Genomic DNA, 24,298 nt, shown 5'->3' on the forward strand with positions numbered 1-24,298 from the left:
AGGAGCTGTGCAGGCCATGGCTGCATGGCTGCATTGCTGCATTGCTGCCTGGCTGCTCTGCCCACAGCCCCGAGGTCTCTGCCAGGCTGGGGCTGCCCCTTGGCTCCCAGAAGCTGCTGTGGGAGGGGATTTTCTCCTGGAGAGCTTCCAGCCCTGCCCTGCTTCCATCCATGTGTGCCCAGCCTCCCTCCCTCCCTCCCTCCCTGCTGGGCCGCTCCAGCTGGCAGGGGCTGTGTCCCTCCTCCTCCTCTTCCTCCTCCTCCTGCTCTGGGGGGAAGCTGGGCTGAGCTTCCCAGCCTCAGCTTCCCAATTTCTCTGCCTGCAAGGCAGGAAGCCCTGGCAGATGAAAGGAGAGCCAGTGGGGATGGGAGGCACTTCAGAGCTGCTGCTGCTGCTGCTGCCCCAGGGCTGACCCGTGGGTGGGCTCTGCCTGCAGGGGCTGGGGGAAGAGCCCCTTCCCTCCCCAGAGCCCTGGCAGGAGCACAGAGCAGCAGTGGGAGCTTGGAGGGGCAAAGCTGGCGCTGAGGGAGGAGCTGGCAGGAGCAGCAGAAGGGCACGGAGGTGCTGCCCTTCCCTTCCCTTCCCTTCCCTTCCCTTCCTTCCCTTCCCTTCCCTTCCCTTTCCCTTTCCTTCCCTTACCTTTCCCTTCCCTTCCCTTCCCTTCCCTTCCCTTCCTTCCCTCCCTTCCCTTCCCTTCCCTTCCCTTCCCTTCCCTTCCCTTCCCTTCCCTTCCCTTCCCTTCCCTTCCCTTCCTTTCCCTTTACTCCTTCCCTTCCCTTCCCTTCCCTTCCCTTCCCTCCCCTGTCCCCAGGGAATGTCCCTGCTGTGAGCAGGGAGCTGGGCAGGGGTTTGGCTGCCCTGCAGCATTTCCAGTAAAGCAGCTGGGGTTTGCTCTGTGCTGTTTCAGGCTGGCAGTGGGACAGGAGCAGCCCCAATAACGACAGGGCTGGGGTGGGAGCCCTCCCTGCATTTCCACTGGCACACGTTGGTGTTTCTGGGTGCTCTCACTCTGCTGGGATCCCATTGTTCCAATTGCCAGAGCAGGGAAAGCACACACAGACCCTGATTCTCCCCTCTCTGTCCTTTATCCTCTTTTAGTCCCCTGGCTGTGTCCCTGCCTCTCCACCCAGGGCTGAGATCTCGTCAGGTTTCATTCATTTCAGTGGCAGCCAGGGTGGGACTGTGAGGGGAGCAGGGATGGAGCAGGGGCTGTGTTTGGAGCACCCAGCTCCAGCCTGCACTGCCCGAGCCCAGGATGCTGCAGGATCTCTGGTGACACTCGTGCAGGCAAGAAAAATGATAATGGAGGTGGCAGGGGATGGAATGGATCTGGGCTGCAGCTGGGGGATCAAGTGAGATAAAGCCAGTGACAAATGCACCTCTCAGTGGAGATAAATATGCAGCACCTATGAAAAATAAATATTTTAGAAGGGGGGGCGAGGGCAGAGGACTGGCTTCAGCAGCAGAGGAATTGTTGTGCTGGTGGTTTCTTTGTGCTTTGGGGGAGGCAGGGAAGCTCTGGGTCTGAATTCCATTTTTTTTGAGCTGGTGCGTGTGGATGGGATGTGCTGGAGGGAGAGGGACCAGGCTCCCTCCCAGGGCTTTTGCTCTTCCCCTCCCTTTCCTCTTGCAGCTGAAATCCTTCCTGAAGGAGTGCAAGGTGGCCAACTACTGCAGGCCCATGAGGCAGCTGCTGGAGAAGCTGCAGGAGAACTCAGCCCACATCTGCAGCAGGAGGCAGAGAGTGACCTTTGGTGTGGCCAGCACGGCTGCTGTGGTGAGCATGGGGACAGATGTGGGGACCACGGGGACAGACATGGGGGCATGGGACAGACTTGGGGACACATGGGACAGGGACAGGGGGGCAGATGTGGGGACACGGGGACAGACATGGGGACATGGGGATGGCCTGGGGACAATGGGACCCACAGGGACAGCCTTGGGAACTGGGGACAGACATGGGGCAGACATGGGGACATGGGGACAGCCTGGGGACACAGCACAGACACTTTTCCACTTCAGCTTTGGCCCCTCTGTGTCCCTGCGGTGCCCAGGCTCTGCCTGGCCTGGGGACAGTTCCCAGTGCCACACTCCTGAGCCAGCAGCTGTTCAATAACTGAGGCAGAATTCACAGATCCACTGGGCCCTGCTGGCCCCCACATGGCCCAGGAGCTGGGGAACAGGGCTTTGGGGAAAGGGTCCTCACCTTGTGCCTTGGCTGCCTGTGCTGGTTGGGAAAGCGCCTGGAAACCCTTGGAATGTGTGTCCCTTTCTCCACAGGAGCAGTGGGAGAAGCAGCTGCAGGAGGAGGGGACACCCCTGAGCAGGTATTACAGGCAGTGGAAGAAGCTGAGGGAGAAGGAGATCCAGCTGGAGATCAGTGGCAAGGAAAGGGTGAGCAGCAAAGCCTGGGTGTGAGCCCTGGGGACAGCAGAGCCACGGCCTGGGGACAGCCAGGGGCTGCTGGGGCTGAGGGACAGCAGAGGGGACAGGCAGGGACAGGGGACAGGGACAGCCAGGGATTGGGGACAGGGAACAGCCAGAGCATGGGGACAGGGACAGCCAGAGCATGGGGACAGGAACAGCCCTGAGTGGGGCAGCTCCTGACCCCACACTGGCCTGCTGCTGTGGTGGGGATTGCCCTGCTGCTGGAGCAGCTCTCTGCAGATTTGGGGTTTTTCTCTGTAGAGAGAGAGGCAGATTGGGGTTTGGTATATTCAGAGAGGCTGATTTGGAGTTTGCTTGTGTTCAGAGAGAGGCAGATTTGGGGTTTGCTCTCAGCACAGAGAGGCAGATTTCGGTTTTGGTATATTCAGAGAGGCAGATTTGGGGTTTGCTGTCCTGCAGGCTGCCCTGCAGCTCTGCTGGTGAATGGGGCTGTTGTGTGGGGCTGTTGTGTGGCTCGGTGGGGACTGGTGGCTTTAATGATGCAGCTTTGTGAGCCCCAGCAGGAGAGGGAACACCATGAGGCCCATTAGGGCTGGGAAAATCCATGTCCCATTAGCAGCCATTGGGGAAAGAGGCAATAACAGGGAAGAAAGAAAGCCAGCCTGGCTGGGAGCTGCAGCTTGCCTCAGACAACAGCTCTGACCCTTCCTGCCCATTCCATTTGCTTTCCCAATGGTTTTTAATGGCATGGGGGACTAATCAGCTTGGTGAGACCCTGCAGATAGGAGCCCTCTGGCTGGGGATTAACAGGCTGGCCCCCAATTAGCAAATTAGTGCTTGTGTGTGATGGGCAGAGGGGCTGTGGCTGTGCCAGTGCAAATCTCAGTCCTTGGGGCCACTGCACAGCACGTTGGGGTTTATTTCATTTTGAGGGGGTCTCAGAGGGGGAGGTGGCACAGCTCAGCCAGCACCAGGTCCTGCTTGATGTGCTCAGCTTGTGCTGGTGTCACCCAGAGCTGCCTTTGGAAATGGGGATTTTTCCTGTGGGAATGTGGGAGCCCAGCTAAAAAGGGCCAGCTACCAAACCCTGCTGCCAGGGACAGGAGCCTCCCTTGTGCCCTGGGAATGATGGGAATGATGGGAATGATGGGAATGCTGGAAAATGCTTTAACCCCAGGTGGGGCTGGAGCATACCCGGGCTGGGGCTGCCCCATCCCTGCGAGTGCCCAGGGCCAGGCTGGCAGGAGGGCTCTGGGCAGAGGGAGGGGGGTCCCTGGAAGGGGCTCTGGGCAGAGGGAGGGGTCCCTGGCAGGGCTCTGGCAGTGGGAGGGGTCCCTGGAAGGGGCTCTGGGCAGTGGGAGGGGTCCCTGGCAGGGCTCTGGGCAGTAGTGGGAGGGGTCCCTGCCCATGGGATCCTTTCCCACCCAAACCATTCTGGGTCCCTCTGCCCAGCACGGGGTGGGTGCCAGCCATGGGGGCAGCAGTTGGCAGTGCCCCTGTCCATTTTGCTTCCCAAATCTCTTCCCTGGCAGCTCTGGGCTGGGTTTTAAAGCCAGCCCTGAGCTGCTCCCCAGCACAGACAGGGAGGAGCAGAGGCCTCTCCCCTGAGGCAGGAAAGAGCAGTGGGAAGATGATGATGATGATGATGATTTAAAATGAGGCCCCTGCAATGGTGGAGGGTGATTTGTTCCCTTCCCTGCCCATCCCTGCTGGGCAGTGCTCAGCTCCAGGATCAATATGGCCCAGCTGGGGACCATAACCTGGAACAGGCTGGGGGAAATTGCTGGAATTGGCTGCAGAGAGCAAAACCACAGCTCCATCTCCTGCTCCCCAGTCCCATCCTGCCCGTGTGTCCTGCTTTCCCACTCAGGCTGTTCCTGGCTGCTGGGAGGGGGCTGTGCTCAGGCTGGAGGGGCTTTTGGGGTGCTCTGGGGTGGCAGGGCAGCAGACGAGTGCTGGGGTTTCCAAGCAGGGCCTGATGTGTGCTGAGGGGAGTGCAGCCAGGCAGGGCAGGGGCAGCTGAGCTCAGAGAGCGCTTGGGATTTCATTTGCATTCTGATTATCTCGGCCCTGCTGGCCTGAGCCCTGGCGAGTAAATCCTCCCCCTAATCCCCCTCGGGAGAGGTGTGAAGAGCACTGAGGTGGTGTCAATTGAGGGCACTTTAATGGCATCGATATTGGCTGCCTGCTCCGGGGGCTCTTGGCCCATTGATCTCCATCAGGGCAGGGGCTGCCTGCAGCCCTTGAGCATCCTCAGCACCTGAAACGCTGAAATCTGCCCCAAAACCAGGGAGTGGCTCAGGATCTGCTGCTCCAGAGGTGCCCAGCCCAGCTGCAGAGCCCCCGTGGATATCCTCATCCTCATCCTCATCCCTGCTGGGCTGCCAGCCCTGCATGTTCCATGAGCAAAAGCAGTTTATTAGGGCAGGATCAATGCAGCAGCAGAGCTCTGCGTGCCTCCCTCACCCTGGGAGCCCTCACAAATCTGTGGCTGGCAGCAGACAGCCCCAGCTGCTCTGGGCAGGCTGGGCAGAGCCAAGTTCCTGCCTTTAAACACAGCCTTTGGCATTCAGAAGCACAAATGAGGGCTGCTCTTACTCTGGGGTTTGTTTTCTTTCCAGCTTGAAGACTTGAACTTCCCAGAAATCAAACGCAGGAGGCCAGATGAGAGGAAGGAGGAGGATAAGAAGGAATTCAAGGATCTCTTTGAGCTGGACAGTGACTCTGAGGTGGAGAATGGTGGATTCTCTGTGAAAGGTACAGGGCTGGGGCTGGGCTTGCCTTCTCCTTGTCCACAGTCCCCTTTTCCCTGTCCACAATTCCTTTTTTCCCTGTCCACAGCTCCTTTTTCCTTGTCCACAGTCCCATTTTTCCTTGTCCACATTCCCTGAGCAGGTTCTGTGCATGTCAGGGCCTCCCACCAGCACGGGGACCTTTGGTCCTGTCCTTGCTGCACTTGTGATTTATTGATTTTATTTTATTATTCATTTGATCCTGACTGATGCCCCCAGGACGCCAGAAATCCCGGAGAGCAGGGCCTGATGTCACCTGGGCTGTGACCACGAGAGGGCCACAGTAAATTGTGCAGCCTGCCTGGGAAGTTGAGCACAGAGCTTGGGATAAATCTGGGAGTTCCTCTGGGGTTTGGGATGTTTGGGATGTCCTGGGTGGGTGAGGCAGGAAGGGAGGGGAATCTGCAGCCCCCTGTTGGTGCTGTGGATCCAGGGAGAGATGCTGCTGCTGGGCAGGAATTCCAGCAGGATCACACCCCCAGAGTCCCCCCGGGCACAGGAAAGGTCCTGGATGCTGGGAATCCCAGCAGATCAGGGTGGGCTTCCCCTGGAATGGGAAATGTTTGTCAGGCAGCAAAGGATCCCAGGCTGGGGTCTCTGCAAGGGCTGAAGAGGGGAGAAAATCCAGTCTGGGAATCTCTGAGCAGGAAAGAAGCAGCAGCTGGGAGGCTCCTGCTCTCCTGTGTTTTCCAGCTGGATTTCTGGCAGAAAGGGAAAGCTGGGAATTAGGAATGGCTCAGGAAGAGGTGCTGGGCCCCTGCAGCAAAGGGAAGTGGCTTTGGGGGGATATCAGTGAGAAATGAGGAGAAATCTCCCCTGGAGTGAGTCTGGCACTGCTGAGCTCCCTCCCCCTCACGTGTGCTGTGCTCATGTTCCACTCACACCCTGACACCCCTGCAGGGAAGGGCAGAGCCTCAGATGACAGCTCAGAAGCCAGCAGCAAGGAGTTTGGGGAGGAGGATGATGATGAGAAGGAAATTACGAAGTGGAGGAGGACGAGGAGGAAGAACTGGAAGAGGACAGCGAGTCAGAGGGTGAGTGGGCAATTCCTGACAGCACCAGGGCAGTGGTGGAGCACTGGGGCTCCTGTTCCTGCCCCAGGGGGACACTTTGGGCCCCTGTTCCTGGGGCACTTTGGGCCCTGTTCATGGGGGACACTTTGGGCTCCTGTTCCTGTCCTGGGGAACACTTTGGGCTCCTGTTCCTGCCCAGGGGACATTGGGCTCCTTTTCCTGAGGCACTTTGGGCTCCTGTTCCTGCCCCTGGGGCACTTTGGGCTCCTGTTCCTGTCCCAGGGGGGCACTTTGGGCTCCTGTTCCTGGGGCACTTTGGGCCCCTGTTCCAGCCCCAATGGGGGCACTTTGGGCCCCTGTTCCTGTCCTGGGGGACACTTTGGGCCCTGTTCCTGTCCTGGGGGACACTGTGGGGCCCTGTTCCAGCCCAATGGGGGCACTTTGGGCCCCTGTTCCTGTCCTGGGGGACACTTTGGGCTCCTGTGCCCCTGGCGTTGCTGCTGTGCCAGCCTGCAGGGCTGTCCGGGATGCATTAATGAGTGCCTGCCCTGGCAGTGATCAGTGCCTGCTCAGTGCCTGGCAGAGGATTGCTGACCCTGTCCCTCTCCCCAGCAGAGGAAGGCAGGGAAGGAGCCCAGGATGCCAGCAGAGCAGGAGCTGCCCCCGGGGCCTGTCCCGCTCGGACCTGCAGCAGCTGGCACAGGGAGGGGACGACCTCGTGCAGGACCTGGAGTTTTCTGATGAGGACTGAGCACCCCAGCCCTGCCAGCCTGAGCCCTGCAGCACCTGGAGCTGCTGTCAGAGCCAGGAGCACAGCTGGGACCGCCCCAGATCCACAACTTGGACTTTGCAACTCAACTTGGACTTCTCCAGCTTTTTCTACCAGTTCTGCTTTAGGTACCAATAAAACCCGAGGCCAAGTCAAGGCCAGTACAAACTGCTCAGCAGAGGGACTAAAAACCATTAAAATCTGCTAATTTCAATAGCACAGGGTTCACTTCCAGCTCCTGCTGAGTGGGCTGAGCAAGGGCAGGGCGAGGGTTTTGTCCAAGGCTCCCCCTCTCTGCCCCAGCAGCCGCCCCAGATTCAGCTCTGGGGCCATCACCAAACCCTCCCTGGTGCCCAGAGTGCCTTAAGGACTGCAGAGACTCTGCCAGAGCTTTGCAGCTTCCCTGGAAGCCTTGATCAGTTCAAGCTGCCCCAAGTGTGCTGCAGCAGGAAACTTTAAATTAATGTTTCTTGGGTTAGGGACGTGCAGCCATGAAGGAATACGGAAAGGCAAAATTGATAATGTAGGAAACACTGCCCAGGTGAGAACTGCACCACCCAAACTATAAAGAAAAAATTTTCACTTTGGAAAAGATTTTAACTTACCTGTTCTTCCCAAAGAGGAAGGAATTCCCTTTTTGTCCTGGCTCTAACTTGGCTGCCTTCTGCCAGCTGGGAACCAAGCCTGGGTGGGATTCCAGGCAGGAATGTGGCAGCTCTGCTGCACCTGCGGGGAGGCACCTGGCCCAGGTGGGCACCCAGGAAAGGAAGGACAGAGACTGCTTGGGTAAAGCCAGGTACCATCTGTAAATTAAGGGTTTTTCTTTTTTTTTAAATTGATTGCTGGAAAGCATTTTTATTGTGATGTGATGGATAATGAATTTTTTTTCCTTTTTTTTACAATATAAAGAAGCTAAAGTACCACCAAAGCTATTCTGTAAGAAAAACGGCAGCACGTGCAACGTTTTAAACAAAAAACAAACCCAAAAATAAAAAGGGGATGGGGGGGGGAGGAGAGAGACAGAAAAGTACCACATGTGATTGTTGCTCACAACTGTACAAGTCACAGGAGGTCACCCCAGGAGTTCCCAGCTCATTCACAGTAGTAAAAACTCTGCCCATTGCTTCAGCCTGGCCCCCTCCCCTGCAGCCAGGGCTGGGGGGCCCAGGGCTCTGTCTGGTGGTGCTCAGCAGCCAGATGTGCACTCATCCACCTCTGGAGCAAGCAGCCAGATGTGCACTCACTCATCCACCTCTGGAGCAAGGCTGCAAACAAACCCCCTGAGCTGCAGGAGGAGCCTGGGGCAGCCTCCTCCCCAGAGCAGCTGCTGCTCTTGGAACCACACATCCCACGGCGCAATAAATGCAGCCCTGCAGGGCTGGGCACGGGCACAGCCCCTCTGGGGCACTGCCAGGCCCCGTGCCAGGGCAGGCTGGCTCTGTACCATCCGCACAAAGTAAACATGGACGGGAACTTGCCTTGTGTCTTTTTTTTTTTTGTCCTTTTTTTTTTGTCTTTTTATCCCTTTTGTCTGTCTTTGGTATTGTTTTCAAAGTTGCTAGAGATGCATAGAACACCTGAATGAGGAAGTGAGCCCAGTTTGCAGGGAGGAGGAGGAGAGCTTGGCTGGGGTGCCTGGGATGGGATTTTTGCTCGAGGTACGGCGGGAGCAGCAGAGCCCCTTCCCCTCCCTGTGGAGGCACAGCCCGCAGGTCCTGAAGGCAGAGAGCAGCCTGGCCATGCTTCCTGTGCAGGGCTCTCCAGCTCCACTGAGCACTGGGAGGGAACAGGAATGCTGCCTCCATCCTCCAGCATCCTTCTCTTCGCTTGGCGTCGTCCCACGCCAACATCTTTGGATCATTTTCCTTCCTTCCCTTTCAATCTTTTTTTTTTTTTTTTTTGACAGTTCAGAAATCTCCGTGGTTCTTCTTTTATTTTCCCAAACAAATTAAAAAAAAGCAAACGCATCCAAAATAAAAAAAAAAAAACCAACCCAAAACGAGAACCTTCCTGTGGCGCGGGGCCCCGTTAGGACGGGGGTTTGGTGGTGTCGCCGAGCAGGGCGGGGTTCCCGTTCTCCTGCTTCGGGGAGCCCCGGCTGGGCGGGACGGCGCTGCCGAAGGGCGAGGCCACGCTGCCGGTGGAGGCCGGGCGGAGCTCGCCGGGGCCGCCTCTCGCTCCGGGGGCCGCAGCCCGGCGGCTGCAGCGGCAGCGCCAGCGGGAACCCGGCCATGCACAGCACCCGGCCCAGCCGCTTGGCCACCTGCGGGGAAAAACGGGGAAAACACAGCTGAGGGACGGCCGAGGGATGGCCGAGGGCAGCACGGGGGAATGGGGGCCAGGGATAGCCCAGGGGTTGTGCAGAACGCCAGCTCTGGGCTCCGTCCCCAGGGCTGCTGCCAGAGACCTTCTCCCATCCCTGGATGTGTTCAAAGCCAGCCTGGACAGGGCTTGGAGCGCCCTGGGACAGTGGAAAGTGTCCCTGCCCATGGCAGGGGTGGCACTGGATGGGACTGGTGTTCTATGAACATCACTGGAATGGAGCATCCCATTCCCAGAGCACCTGAAAAGCAGGGCAGGGAAGGTTTCCTCCTCTCCTTTCCTCAAGGATTTTGTCCTGCAGTCCTGCCCCCTTCCCCATGGGCACTTCAACAGGGCCCTGCTCTTCAAAGGGCCAAGGCAGGGAGGGAAAATAAAACTGCTGAGCCTCTCCCTCTGCAGCAGCTCCTGCCTCCCTCCCAGCACCTCCACAGCTGCTTCCCATTTGAGCTTAAACAAAACCAGGGGCTGCTGCTGGACCCAGACAAGTGGGACATTATTCAGGGAGCAGCATCAGGGCTCTGCTCCCCCCAGCCCTGCCTGGTTACACAACTTTAAACACTATTGATCAAATTGAAGGCATTTTCAAGCTCGTATCTCACATTCCCCCCGCCCCAAGCCCCATCTCTGAGCTGTTCAGGGCTCTCTTGTTTTTTAAGGAACATAAGAGTTTTATTTCCTCCTGAATTGACCCACGGGGAACAATTGCCCACAGACCCTTTTTACGAGCCCCCTCATAAACAGGGAGGGCTGCAGGGAAAGCAGTAAAGCCTCTCATTGTTCCAAGGCAGCAGGAGCAGCGTGGGCCTGGGGAGCTGTGCCAGGGCTGGACACAGCTCCCAGGGGACACAGCACGGGCAGGAGGGATCTTCCCAGCACTCAGAGGGAAAGGACCCAGCTGAGATGCTCTGGGTTGGAGTCCCACTGAGGGGAGGAGCAATGGAACTGCTGTGGCTGGAACCAGCCCACTCAGAGCTTCCCCTGCTGCATCCCTGGCATTGCCTCACTGTACCCCTGGTATTGCCTCACTGCACCCCTGGTATTGCCTCACTGCACCCCTGGCATTGCCTCACTGCATCCCTGGTATTCCCTCACAGCATCCCTTTTAATCCTCACTGCACCCCTGTAATTCCCTCACTGCATCCCTTTTAATCCCTCACTGCATCCCTGTTAATCCCTCACTGCATCCCTGTTAATCCCTCACTGCATCCCTGGTATTCCCTGCCACCACTCATCCTGGACTATTTATTTCTGCCCCTGGGCACGGAATTCTGTTAGTGGTTTCTCCCTGAAACAGCTGTGACAGCTTTCAGGTGAGGCATGGAACATTTTCAAGGACAAGTAAAGCGTTCTTGAAACAGAATTGCAACTGAATTATTGCTTAATAAATGATATTCCATAAAGCACGTTTGTGGGCAGCCCAGGGACAGCTTCAGATGGTGTCACCTGTTCTGGGAGAGGAGATTTTCCTACCTGTGACCTGATCTTCAGGGCAGGTCCCAGCTTGAGCCCATGTTGTTCAGTAAGTGCTCTTCTGTCAGGAGGGGCAGGGTCTCCCCATCGATGGCCTGCTCTCGGAATACCTGAGGGGACACACAAGGGACACGCCTGAGCCACCCGTGCTGCCCTGGCACCGTGGAAAGGGTGAAACCAAAAACCCTCAGCCTGGATTTATCCCCCAGGGGTGCTTCCAGCCCTGGAGCCATCCCTCTGGAGCCAAGGGGATTTTTACTGCAAAGAGCTGCTGCTCTTGGACCCAGCACAGCTCACTGCAGCCATTCCCACTCCCTTCCCCTCCCCTGCAGGAGCCAAAACCCTCCCTGAAACACTCCACAAAAAGCCTGGACTTGGGAAAAGCATCCCCTGGGGTGTCCCCAGCTCCAGTGCAGAGACAAAGCTGAACCCAGCCAGGCCAGGGCAACTCTGAGTTGTGCTGAAGTTCCCTGAGATGTGATTCTGCAATCACAGCACTCCAGGGAATCCTGCAGGAATCTCCTGGTTCTGGAATCACAGCATTCCAGGGAATCCTGCAGGAATCTCCTGGTTCTGCAATCACAGCATTCCAGGGAATCCTGCAGGGCTCTCCTGGTTCTGCAATCACAGCATTCCAGGGAATCCTGCAGGGCTCTCCTGGTTCTGCAATCACAGCATTCCAGGGAATCCTGCAGGAATCTCCTGGTTCTGGAATCACAGCATTCCAGGGAATCCTGCAGGGTTTTCCTGGTTCTGGAATCACAGCACTCCAGGGAATGCTCACATCAGGAAGGCCCCATCCCACCCCTTGGCTGGCAGCAAGTTCAGCAATCCATGAGGATAAAAGGCAGGAAAGCCCCCGAGGGCCCTGAGATGCAGCTCCAGGAGGGCCCAGCCCAGCTGGGGGGGAACAGGACCCCCAGGGAACGAGGATGCTCCTGCCAGGACCTCCTGGATGTACCTGAGTGTACTCAGTGCAGCCGGACAGGCTGGACACGAAGCTGCACACGTCCTCCACCGTCCATTTGCTGATGTCCTCCAGCGCTGGGCTCTCCTCCCCATCCAGAAACAGACCTCCCATGGTGCCTGCGTTGTGGGAAGGAGGGGAGGAGAAGGGAACATAAATCATTAAAATCCCACACGGACAACAAGCAGCCTGCAATCTGAATATTTGTCTCTAGCCACACATTCATCTTTAATGACCTGTCAATTAAAGCACTGGGCAGGGTCAATTCATGGGCCTCTTCCTCCTGGAGGTCCCTGGCTGGGGGAGGGAAGGAAAAATCCCAGCTAATGCATTTCATGTGTTCAATGCTCCTCAGCTGCGGGGGAAGCAGGGAGGGCAGGGCAGCACGGAGCCTGCAGCAGTTTGTGCACACAGAGCACAGAGCCCTGCCTGCCCCGGGGCTCCTGCAACGTGCCAGGAATGACAACAGGAGCCAGGAATGACAACAGGGAGCTCCTGCCCCTTGCCAGGGTGGAATGGCACCAGGGATCAGCCAAGAGGATCACTGGGGAGCTCCTGCTCCTCCCCAGGGCTGGAATGGCACCAGGGATCACTGGGGAGCTCCTGCCCCTTGCCAGGGCTGGAATGGCTCAAATGGCACCAGGAATCAGCCAACAGGGATCACTGGGGAGCTCCTGCCCCTTGTCAGGGTGGAATGGCACCAGGGATCACTGGAGGCTCCTGCCCTTCCCAAGGCTGGAATGGCACCAGGGATCACTGGGGAGCTCCTGCTCCTTCCCCAAGGCTGGAATGGCACCAGGGATCACTGGGGAGCTCCTGCCCCTTCCCCAAGGCTGGAATGGCACCAGGGATCACTGGGGAGCTCCTGCTCCTCCCCAGAGCTCGAGTTCCACCCTGAGCTGTGCCCTGGCTGGGGCTGTGCTGTCCCTGGCACACCAAGGGTGTCACACAGAGGGTGTGACAGTGGCTGGGGCAGCCCCCCTGGCCCTGCAGCCTGACAGAACACACAGAGAAATCCCAAAGGGAGCCAGGGACAGGCACAGGGGGTGGAAATGGTGACAGGAACACTCGGAGCTGCTGTGGGGGAAAGGTGAGGACACGGAACAAACCAAATCCCACAAAATGCCTCTTGAGGCTGGGGGAAAGCCAACACCAACCCCTGGAACTGGCTGCTGGGGGCTGTTTGGACCAGCAGAGCATGAGGACATTTATAGGGATGAGAACATCCAGGATTTTCAGGCAGGGAAAGAGTTTATGAGGGGTATGAGCTGCTCTGCTCAGCGCATGGAGAATGGAATTGCCAGGAGAAAAATATTGCTCCCAGGAGCCTGTCGTGACAAAATTATCTGTCCTGTGGGCCTGGGGCTTCTCCCTGGTGGATTAGATGGATGTAACCCTTGCTCCTGCCCACAGCTGTGGCACAGCACAAGGGAAAAAACATAAAATAAAGCCATGGAGAGGAGCACAGGCCAGGGAGCAGCCAATTCCCTGGGGAATACCCCAGGGCTGAGGGAACAGGCAGGGGAAGGAGCAGGGCCACACAACAGGGCCCCACACGCTCCCTACAGAGCCTCCAGCACATGCAGGGAAGCAGGAGAAGCTCGGGGTCTGCAGGGGCAGTTACGGTGCCAGGGAGATGCTTTAAAGCAGCAGAGCCTGCCCGGGGAGCAGGCAGAGCCTCTGCAACCATTCCCACACATTTCCCTCCCCACTGCCTGCTCCCCTGGCTGCCCTGCAGCTGCACCCCTCAGCCTGGGCAGGGCACAGCTCTGGGGGCTCACCCAGAGCCACAGCGCCCTGTGATCCCCGTCACAGTCACAGCCACAGTCACAGCGCCCTGTGATCTGTGTCACAGCCAGAGAGCCCTGTCATCCTTGTCACACCCAGAGCCACAGCGCCCTGTGATCTGTGATCCCTGCACAGGCACAGGCACAGCCACAGCGCCCTGTGATCTGTGTCACCCACAGCACCCTGTGATCCCCGTCACAGCCACAGTCACAGCCACAGCGCCCTGTGATCTGTGTCACAGGTACACTGTGATCTGTGATCCTGTCACCCACAGCGCCCTGTGATCCCCGTCACAGCCACAGTCACAGCCACAGCCACAGCGCCCTGTGATCTGTGTCACCCACAGCACCCTGTGATCCCTGTCACAGGCACAGCCACAGCACCCTGTGATCCCATCACAGCCACAGTCACAGCGCCCTGTGATCCCTGTCACAGCCCAGTCACAGCCATAGCCACAGCACCCTGTGATCTGTGTCACAGGTACACCACAGCCACAGCGCCCTATGATCCCCATCACAGCCACAGCCACAGCGCTGTGATCTGTGATCCCTGTCACCCACAGCACCCTGTGATCCCTGTCACAGCCAGAGAGCCCTGTGATCCTTGTCAACCCAGAGCCACAGCGCCCTGTGATCCGTGATCCCTGTCACCCACAGCACCCTGTGATCTGTCACAGGCACAGCAAACACAGGAGGGGCAGCCCCAGAGCCCCTGGAGCTCTCCAAGGCTCCCCACAACCCAGAGGGGGCTCTCAGGAGACCCTGCAAGAGGGCTTGGAGCAGAGGAGCTCCAGTGGTCCCTCCAAGCCAGCCCCTCCTGGGGTTCTGTGGTGGCTGCTGCCCCTGCCAGCTGTGCCCGTGCCTCTGGAGCAGGGACAGGGCTGCTGCTGTCTCCTCATCTCTTTGTGAGCCTCCTTGCCAGCACTTTGCTCCGCCCCAGACCCCTCAGGATGCTCCCCAGCCCTGTCCAGCTGCAGCCTGGGTTCCTCAGTCAGGGTCAGTGTCCAGCTGTGCCCCTGCCCTCCCTCAGCAGTGACCCTGCCAGGGTTTCTGGAGCTGCTCACTGTGCCCAGCCCTGATCCCCCTGGGGCAGAGGGGCTCCTGCCCTCCCTCCTGTGGCCCCTGGCAGGACAATGCTCGCTCTGTGTCCCCCCTCGCTGCTCTGGCAGCCCAGACAATGAGAACAAATGGGTGCCACGGGCTGCAGGGCCACACCTTCCATCCCAGCAATGACCTGTCAGCTCTCAGGAGCCACCAAGGGCAGCAGCCAGAGCCAGGCCTGCTCTGCCTGGCTGCCTGATAAATGATGCTCAGGGGGCTGCAATGGGCTGGGGAGTGCTCCAGCAGCTGGGGCCTGGGAGGAATCCATCATGGGTGCCAGGAATCCTTGGTGCCAGGAATCCATGGTGCCAGGAATCCATGGTGCCAGGAATCCATGGTGCCAGGAATCCATGGTGCCAGGGATCCATCCTGCCAGGAATCCATGGTGCCAGGGATCTATCCTGCCAGGAATCCATGGTGCCAGGAATCCATGGTGCCAGGAATCCATCCTGCCAGGAATCCATGGTGCCAGGAATCCATGGTGCCAGGAATCCATGGTGCCAGGAATCCATGGTGCCAGGAATCCATCCTGCCAGGAATCCATGGTGCCAGGAATCCATGGTGCCAGGAATCCATCCTGCCAGGAATCCATCCTGCCAGGAATCCATCCTGCCAGGAATCCATCCTGCCAGGAATCCATTGTGCCAGGAATCCATTGTGCCAGGAATCCATGGTGCCAGGAATCCATCCTGCCAGAATCCATGGTGCCAGGAATCCATTGTGCCAGGAATCCATGGTGCCAGGAATCCATGGTGCCAGGAATCCATGGTGCCAGGAATCCATGGTGCCAGGTGTCCCCAGCACAGCCCAGGCACAGGCACGGCCCATTCACAACCCCTCCCTCCTCCTGAGCTGCTCCAGAAACAGAAGCCAGGGGCTGGAGGGGCCATGGAGAGCAGAGCTGGAGTGGCCCCGCACCACAGGGCACAGCAGAGCCTGCGCTCCTGGCACCACGGGGCACAGCCTGGGCACACAGTGCCAGCCTGGCTGCCAGCCCACCTCTGGGCTCCATCAGCCTTGTCCCCAGCCCCTGAGCATCCCCTGAGCACCCCCTGGGTCCCCCAGCGAGGGCTGGGGTCAGGGGCAGCACAAGGCTGCGTTAATTGCTCTCCAGACTGCAATCAATAGAAGGATTTTAGCCTCCTGCACACTCCATCCTTCACCTCTTCCAGAGGATGGGGCTGCAGAGGGCCCTGGGAGGAGGAGGAGGAGGAGGAGGGGAGGCTGCTGAAACCTTGAGGAGATGAGGTCATCGAGCCACAGCCCCAGAAAGCAGCTCTGGGAATGGAGCTGGCACGGCAGGGACAGGCAGGGACAGGACAGGGACAGAGCAGGGACAGAGCAGGGACAGGGCAGGGACAGGGCAGGGACAGGGCAGGGACAGGGCAGGGACAGAGCAGGGACAGAGCGGGGACAGGGCGGGGACAGAGCAGGGACAGGGCAAGGACAGAGCAGGGACAGGGCAGGGACAGGTCAGGGACAGGGCAGGGACAGGGCAGGGACAGAGCAGGGACAGGGCAGGGACAGGCGAGGGACAGGGCAGGGACAGGGCAGGGACAGGGCAGGGACAGGGCAGGGACAGGTCAGGGACAGAGCAGGGACAGGGCAGGGACAGGCGAGGGACAGGGCAGGGACAGAGCAGGGACAGGGCAGGGACAGGCAGGGACAGAGCAGGGACAGAGCAGGGACAGGGCAGGGACAGGGCAGGGACAGGGCAGGGACAGGGGAGGGACAGGGCAGGGACAGGGCAGGGACAGAGCAGGGACAGAGCAGGGACAGGGCAGGGACAGGGCAGGGACAGAGCAGGGACAGGGCAGGGACAGAGCAGGGACAGAGCAGGGACAGAGCGAGCAGCTCTCCTCCTCCACCTGCCTCAGACTCCACGTCCTCCTCAGCTGGATGCTTCTCCCCTCTCCTCTCCTCCCTCCAGCTCTCCCTGCCTTGGCTGGGTGGTGATTCTATAATTCCAGTCTCCATTAGGTACAACCTCCCATCCCTCCTGAGGGAGCAGCCCCTGTGCAAAAAGGGGTTCAGGATGTGTCAGGATGGGGGAGAGGTGGGTGCAGCCCTGCCTGCCCCGGGGTGCTTTGTGCTCCCCAGAGCCACAGAACACATCTGTCACCCATCCCAGGATGGCTGCAGCCCTGGATCAATACAACCCTCGATATTTCAGCTGCTGAACTCGCACCTCAAGCCCTGGTGCTGCATCCTCCACACCCCCTGTCCTCCCAGGGCTTTGCAGGTGGGAGAGTTTGCTCTGGAGCAGCACAAACCTCTCAGGGAGAGCAGCCCCATGCTGTGTTAAACCAGCCAGAAGCCAAAGAGCCCTCAGGAAAAGACCCCAGCCCTGGCACAGGCTGCACAAGCCAGGGGAGGAGAGCAGGGAAAACCAGCCCAGAGCTGTGCTGGTGATATAAATCCAAAGTGATGATAATAAATGGGCTATTACAGCATCTCACACACTGCTCGGGGAGGGAGGGAGGGCAGCCAGCCCCAGCCCAAGCTCCCCACAGAGCCACAAGGCAGCAGAGCAGAGCCCAGCACCAGGAGCTGAGCCCAGCCCTCTCTAATGGCCGGGAGGAAAGGCTCCTGCGAGCAAGGCTGGGCAGCCCGAGGCAGCAGGAATATTCATCATCCTGGCCACCTGCTGGCGCTGAAAAATCGCTTCCTCCTTGCTGGCTGGGAGGCAGCTCTAATGAGGGATGGGCAGCCTGCTCACAGGCACAGCACGGCACAGCACGGCATGGCACAGCATGGCACAGCACGGCATGGCACAGCACGGCACAGCACAGCATGGCACAGCATGCATGGCACAGCATGGCACAGCATGGCACAGCATGGCACAGCATGGCACAGCATGGCACAGCATGGCACGGCACAGCATGGCACAGCATGGCACAGCATGGCACAGCATGGCACAGCACGGCATGGCATGGCACGGCATGGCACGGCATGGCATGGCACAGCATGGCACAGCACAGCATGGCATGGCACGGCACGGCACAGCACGGCACAGCATGGCACGGCACGGCACAGCACGGCACAGCATGGCACAGCACGGCACAGCATGGCACGGCACGGCACAGCACGGCACAGCATGGCACGGCACGGCACAGCACGGCACAGCACATGCATGGCACAGCATGGCACAGCACGGCACAGCACAGCATGGCACAGCACAGCATGGCACAGCATGGCACAGCATGGCATGGCACAGCATGGCACAGCATGGCACAGCATGGCACAGCATGGCACAGCATGGCACGGGCCCCTCTCCCTCCCCGTGTGCCCTGCCTCCTGCTAATTGCTCTGCCAGGTAATTAGCTGGGGCAGGTTTGGGTTCTTGGCACTGGGCTGGCGGGGCCCATGGGTGTGAGACCCATTTGTGCCACCCCCTGCTCTGCAGTGAGAGCAGAGGGCGGCAGGGACCTCCATGTCTGTCTGTCTGTCTGTCCCATCCAGGCAGCTCCCCAGTGCCTGTGACACCGCAAGGCACACAAAGAGTCCCTGCCCTGGGAAAAGAGCACCTGGGAACCAAGGCCATCAAAGCCAACCTTTGCCCCTTGTCCCCAGCTCAAAGCACCACATCCATCCTTCCTTGGACACTTCCAGGGATGGTGACACCACCACCACCTCCTGGGCAGCCTTTCCAGTGCCCAACCCCCCTTTCCATGCCACAAAAAAAGCCAAGAGAACCACCTTTAAAGCCAAGAGTACCTCACAAAGCAACCATGACCAAAGGGCAGAGCCACCATTCCAGCCCTGCCAAACCCATCTTGCTCCATCCCACCTCCCCAGCCCCACCTGCATGGAAGCAGGGATGGTGACACCCCGGGCAGCCCTTTCCAATGCCCAACCACCCTTTCCATGCACAAACTCTTCCTTCAGAGACAAGAGAAGCTGACAAAACAACCACAACCATGAGCAGGGAGCCGAACGCCCATTCCAGCCCTGCCAAACCCATCCCTGCCCCAGCCCAGCGCCTCCCCAGCCTCACCTGCATGGAAGTAGGGGCTCATGGTGTAGGGGAAGCCGAAGGGCAGCGGCTGCGGCGCGGGCAGGGAGGTCGGGGGCAGGTATTTCACCTCGGCCTTGCCCATGGCGGGCCCCAGCAGGTGGCTGGGGGACTCTGCGCTGGAGGAGCTGCAGGGCACCGTGCCGGGCGCCGTGCCCGCCTCGCCCGCCTCCTTGGCCGCCTCGCCCGCCTTGGCCGCGCCGCCGTCCTTGCCCTCCTTCAGCTCCGCCGCCGCGCCGCCCTCGCCCTTCAGCCCCTCGGCCTTGTCCTCGCCGTCGCTCTCCGAGTCCTTCATCTCCTCATCGTTACAGTCCTGGGCGCCGTCGCGGCCCGGCCGCGCGTCCCGCGGCTCGCCGGGGCCCTGCGGCTCGGCGCGGGGCTGCGAGGGGCCCTTGCGGCCCGCCCGCCGCGGCTGCTCCTTGGGCGGGGGGTGGCGGCGCCGCCGGCGCTCAGGGACAGCAGCGGGGCGTTGTTGTGGCGCAGCACCAGCATGGCGTTGCGGCGGGACAGCTCGTCCCGCAGCGCCTGGCCCTCGGGGACATCGTGCACGCTGCGCAGCGCGGGGTGGTCCGGGGGCAGCCCTGGGTGCAGGCTCAGCGGGGTCCCGCGGCCAGCAGCCTCTGCCGGTGAAGGTTCTCCAGCTCCTTCTGGCGGATCAGCTCGGCCGACATCTCCAGCCTGCGTGGGGAGAGGGGATTGTGGTGAGGGGTTGGGAGAACATGGTCCCACCCAGCCCTGCAGGAGCCAGGTGGCACCTCCACACCTGCACAGGCCTCACTGGGACCCTGCTGTGCCATCTCACTCCCCCAGCTCAGCCCACAGCAGGACATACCCAGCCCTTTCCACTCCTACCTGGCCAGGTTTTGTTTCCGTAGCATCTCCTGCTGCCGTGCAAACATCTCTGCCTGTGCCGGCTGGAGGAAGCCGTAACCTGGGCAGGGAGAACACTGCGGGTCACTCCTGTCAGCACTGACCCTTGGCTGCCCCAGGGCCAGCTCCCCAGGGGGAAAAAGGACACCTGAGTGCTGCTTTTTGTTCCAGAGCCCATCTGTCCCCCTCACTGCCACGGCAGGAACACAGGGCCAGGAAGAGCAGCCAAGGAATCTGCTCCTCTGGCTGCAGAACCAGGGGGACGTTGGCACAGCAGCCATGGGGAGACACAGAGAATGTGTGTGGCTGCAGGACACACTGTCCCAGGCTGCCCCTCTGCCCCGCCCTGGTGTCACCTGAGCGCTCACCTGGCGTCTGGCACAGTGCTGAAGGCACCCCGAGGAAGGGAGGTCTCAAGTGGGGCCCCAGGGCGATGTGGGGAGCGTTCTGGGGCGACAGCAGAGGCGGTGGGTGGGAGATCTCCCTGCAGGAATCACAAAATAAAGCCCTGTTGGAAACCTGGAGGCTCCGAAGGGCTCAGGAGGAACATCTTGGCTGCAGATGAGCTGCATCCTGCCCCACAGGCTCTCTCTGCCTCCTCACCCTCATGCAGAGCTTCTAAAGTGGAGAGAAAAAAGCAAAAAGAGCAGAACCAAAAGGGGAAGAAAGCAGCCAGGACTCCACAGGTCCCACACATTTCCCACCTTTGCTCCTGTGGCCTTTCAGCCAGGCTGTCCAAAGGATTTTCCCTGGCAGCTCAAAGGGGAGGGCTGAGGATGCTCCATCTGCCCCTCCCTCATCACATTTGGGTTTCTGCCTCCACTACTTCACACCTGAGAAGGAATTCTGTGCTTGGGGAGTAGGTTTGGGAAGATTTGGAGGTATTGCTTGCAAACAACCCCTGTCCTGTCCTGGCTGGGCTAAGGGATGACCTTAAATTGTGGAGAGGAAAGCTGAAGTGAGGAGAGGGAAATACAGACAGGAGAGGGATGTGAGCAGGAAGGGCAGTGGGGAAGGAATCCTGGTGGGTAAAACCAGGCAGAATGGGCAGAGCAGATGCCAGGGGCTGGGGAAACTCCGAGAGGCAGGACTGGGTGGTGGGAAGGGGACAGTCCTGGAGAGAGGCAGGGAGCACTTGCAGCAGCAGGGAAAGCAGGAAAAAAAAAAGGCAGGAAGGGAATAAGAGCCAAGGTCTCTTCCATTAGTCAAATCTGCCCTGGGAGCCTGCAAGCAAATCTGCTTTCCGGCTGCACGTCTCTTAATTCCTTTTGATGGCCACTTACAACATTATTACCTTCAGCAGGGCATCCAGAGGCACAGCCAAGTGCCGGGCCGTTTATTTTCATTTTACAGTATCTCCCTGGAAAAATCTGCTCTGGGAGAGGCTGGAGGCCAAGGCACAGGGAGGCAGAAGGTGCCTGTGACTTTGCAACAAACACAGCACGTGCAGAGGCGCTGCTGTGAGGGGATAACAACGGGAGCATCCTGGCCATCCATGGATCAGCCTGTGGGCATGGATCAGATTGTGGGCATGGATCAGGTCATGGCCATGGATCAGATTGTGGGAATGGATCAGGTCATGGGCATGGATCAGATTGTGGGCATGGATCAGGTCATGGGCATGGATCAGATTGTGGGAATGGATCAGATTGTGGGAATAGATCATGGGAATGGATCAGATCATGGGCATGGACAGCTCATGGAATGGATCAGCTCATGGAATGGATCAGCTCATGGAAATGGATCAGGTCGTGGACATGGATCAGATCATGGGCATGGACAGCTCATAGGAATGGATCAGCTCATGGAAATGGATCAGGTCATGAGAATGGATCAGGTCATGGAAATGGATCAGATGTGGGCATGGACAGCTCATAGGAATGGATCAGATCATGGGCATGGATCAGCTCGTGGGCATGGACAGCTCATAGGAATGGATCAGATCATGGGCATGGATCAGCTCGTGGGCATGGACAGCTCATAGGAATGGATCAGATCATGGGCATGGATCAGCTCGTGGGCATGGACAGCTCATGGACAGCCAGCCAAGGGCTCCTGGGCACGAAGCGAGCGAGGAGAGCCCTTCCCAGCTCCGCTTTACCCCATTCCACGCATCCACTGCACTCCCCCTCCCAGTCCCTCTACTCCCGGTGCCCACGGCCCCCTCCCTCCCCGCCCGCCGTCCCCGTGGCCTCTCCCGGCTCCGTCCCCCTCCTCCTGGCTCTGCCCTAACCTAATTGCGGCCCCGGCGGTGTCTGGAGGCGCGGCGCGGATCGATCGCGGCTGCTGCAATGTTAATGCCGCCCGCGCGCCGCTGGCAGCTCCAATTAATCTCAGGTAACGCCGCGCTCGACCTTCGCCTCCGAGCCGGGGCAGCAGCCAAGCGATGCTTATGTAATTACACCGTGAAGTGTGTAATCACCTGCCCTAATCCCCGAGGCCTCGCAATTAGCCGGGCCGCGGTCGCCGGGCTGCCAAGTGCTGCTGCCACCCGGGCCGGCCCCGCGGATGAATGAGGGACAATTAAAGCGGCGCGTGACGGGGGCTCCGAGGTGTCCGCTCGATCGTAATTAGCTGTAATCACGGCGAGACGAGCCTGGCAGACGTGCTGGTCGTTTTATAAGAAGCAATTTAGGAAATCAAGTCGCTGTTAACCATCGCGTGGCCGCGCCCTCCTTCCCCCGCCTGCCCTGGGGATGTGCAGGATGCTGTGGGACACCCAGGCTGCCCGGGGGAGCTCCAGAACAAAGGAGCTCCTTGGTTGGTGCCAGTCTGTGCCCAGGAAGCAGGGGGTGGGATGGGATCAGGGCTGGGTTACTGGAAAAGGAGAGGCTCTCCCGTGGTGGGAGCCCAGTGCTTCCTCCCAGGTTGTTTTGATGCTTTCATGCTGTGCTACAGGGCATGACTTTGATCCCTGAGGAACTCACATCTGCTCCAGACTCTGCAGTTCAGAGCTGCCCTGCCTTCCTGGGCCAGGCAGAGCCCTGGGGAGCCCTCAGCTGTGGGACACGAGGGACAGACCCTCTGTGCCACCCCACAGAGCCACCCACGGGCACAGAACCTGCTGGAGCCTGCCCTGCTCCCTGCCAGCCCCTCTGCCCAGCCCTGGCATGGGGAGCTGGCACAGGAGGGAGGCAGCAGCACCAGGTCGTGCCCTGGCACGGGGCTGGGCACCCTCCCAGCCAGCCTGAAAAAGAACTGGCAAGGCCAGAGCACAAAGCCCCCGAGACCTCAACAAAGGCTGCTGTGCCTTCAGCCAGGTGTGCAGCAAACACTGATCCTGCGTCCTCTCCCGGTACCTGCCAGCCTCAGATCCCCCATCAAATTCCCAAATTCCTTCCTCCTCTTCCTCCACGGCTCAGAGTCAGAATTGCAGTGCCCAGCTCTGAGGAGGTGAATTTAGCCCCAGGCAATTACATCTGATAAGCCTTGTCCTTCCCTGGAAGAGAGCAATTCTGTGCTGCTCACATTCCTCCCCCTGCCCCCTTTTCCTTTTCCCCCCTGAAATGCCAGCTGGAGGCTTGTGAGCAGGGTATTAGGGGATTTGCACTGCACGCTGCTAAATTTGATATGTCCTTTAACAGGAGACAAATGGTTCGCAAGGCTTAAAAAGTATCGACTTTTCTTTAACAATAAGCACTAATGGCCTTCAAATAATCAATATTTAAAGTCATTATGGGGTTACACATTATACTGTTAAAACCAAGCCTTTCACTTTAACCCCATCATATCCTCCCCAGGCTGGAGCAGAGCTCCCCCCTGGCTCGAGCCAGGCTCTGGGGGAAGGCTGGGAGCACAGGCTGTGACTGGAGATGTGAGAGGGTCAGGAAATGCAGATTGAAACCGGCAAGGCATGGAAATAAATTTAGAACGGATGGAAGAAGAGGGAAGGGAGGGGGGGGAAAGAATGCATGAAGGCTCTGCTTTCTTCTGCTCTGCATTTGATAGGAAGAGACACTTTAAACCCGAGGTAACAGGCAGGAGGCACAGAGCTCCCGGCTGCTCTGCCATCCCCAGACACTGCCAGCAAGGGAGAATAAATAAAATCAAAGGCCTTGCTAGAAATGCTGCTTGGGATTTCCAGGCAGGAAAAGAACATGTGCTGGCACTGGAGAGGGGCTGGTTTGTCCTGCCCCCTCAAAATCCAAACTGCTGCTGAAACCAAACTGCTTAAACCGGGGCAAGCTCTGCTTTGGCCTTTGCTCTGCAGCACCTTCAGCCAGGTGGGAACCAGGGAGGAGGGATCCTGGCAGGGCAAAAATCAGAACATCAGAGCCTTCAGAGGGAGAGGGGGACACAGGGCTGGGGTGGGTGAGAGCAGGAGAGAGATGGTGCCCACAGAGGGCAGGAGCTGAGCTCACAGAAGGCAGGAGATGGTGCCCACAGAGGGAGGAGATGGTGCCCACAGAGGGCAGGAGATGGTGCCCAGAGAGAGCAGGAGATGGTGCCCACAGAGGGCAGGAGCTGTGCCCACAGAGGGCAGGAGATGGTGCCCAGAGAGGTCAGGAGCTGAGCCCACAGAGGCCAGGAGATGGTGCCCAGAGAGTGGGCAGGAGCTGTGCCCAGAGAGGGCAGGAGATGGTGCCCACAGAGGGCAGGAGATGGTGCCCAGAGAGGGCAGGAGATGGTGCCCACAGAGGGCAGGAGCTGTGCCCAGAGAGGGCAGGAGATGGTGCCCACAGAGGGCAGGAGAGATGGTGCCCAGAGAGGGCAGGAGATGGTGCCCACAGAGGGCAGGAGCTGTGCCCACAGAGGGCAGGAGCTGAGCCCCACAGAGGGCAGGAGATGGTGCCCACAGAGGGCA

The 24,298-nt window shown here is 59.2% G+C and overlaps 2 protein-coding genes across 2 annotated transcripts in view; one reads left to right on the plus strand and one right to left on the minus strand.

Annotated features, from left to right (window-relative positions):
- Nucleotides 1-1,596: 1,596 nt before the first annotated feature.
- On the plus strand, nucleotides 1,597-8,440 carry NOC2L (NOC2 like nucleolar associated transcriptional repressor). Its single transcript, XM_054517148.1, has 5 exons — nucleotides 1,597-1,777; nucleotides 2,281-2,394; nucleotides 5,010-5,145; nucleotides 6,081-6,214; nucleotides 6,806-8,440. The coding sequence occupies exons 1-5, from the start codon at nucleotides 1,682-1,684 to the stop codon at nucleotides 6,932-6,934; spliced, it is 609 nt and encodes a 202-aa protein (XP_054373123.1). The 5' UTR covers nucleotides 1,597-1,681; the 3' UTR covers nucleotides 6,935-8,440.
- The window catches only part of SAMD11 (sterile alpha motif domain containing 11), an 80,414-nt gene continuing 63,875 nt past the window's right edge, over nucleotides 7,760-24,298 (minus strand). The window contains 11 exon segments of the mRNA XM_036396254.2: nucleotides 7,760-9,133; nucleotides 9,136-9,153; nucleotides 9,156-9,225; nucleotides 10,755-10,789; nucleotides 10,792-10,864; nucleotides 11,716-11,840; nucleotides 18,607-19,053; nucleotides 19,056-19,230; nucleotides 19,233-19,302; nucleotides 19,477-19,555; nucleotides 19,863-19,978. Of these exon segments, the coding sequence (XP_036252147.2) occupies nucleotides 8,991-9,133; nucleotides 9,136-9,153; nucleotides 9,156-9,225; nucleotides 10,755-10,789; nucleotides 10,792-10,864; nucleotides 11,716-11,840; nucleotides 18,607-19,053; nucleotides 19,056-19,230; nucleotides 19,233-19,302; nucleotides 19,477-19,555; nucleotides 19,863-19,978 (1,351 nt within the window). The 3' untranslated portion in view covers nucleotides 7,760-8,990.

Source organism: Molothrus ater, chromosome 23 (genome assembly GCF_012460135.2).
Source record: "Molothrus ater isolate BHLD 08-10-18 breed brown headed cowbird chromosome 23, BPBGC_Mater_1.1, whole genome shotgun sequence".
NCBI lineage: Eukaryota > Metazoa > Chordata > Aves > Passeriformes > Icteridae > Molothrus > Molothrus ater.

Bases quoted from the DNA above. Each gene is read 5' to 3' on its own strand.
- NOC2L (XM_054517148.1), top strand. From the start codon at position 1,682: ATGAGGCAGCTGCTGGAGAAGCTGCAGGAGAACTCAGCCCACATCTGC. The intron at 2,395-5,009 runs GTGAGCAGCAAA...TTTTCTTTCCAG, and splicing joins AGATCAGTGGCAAGGAAAGG to CTTGAAGACTTGAACTTCCC. The intron at 6,215-6,805 runs GTGAGTGGGCAA...CCCTCTCCCCAG, and splicing joins AGAGGACAGCGAGTCAGAGG to CAGAGGAAGGCAGGGAAGGA.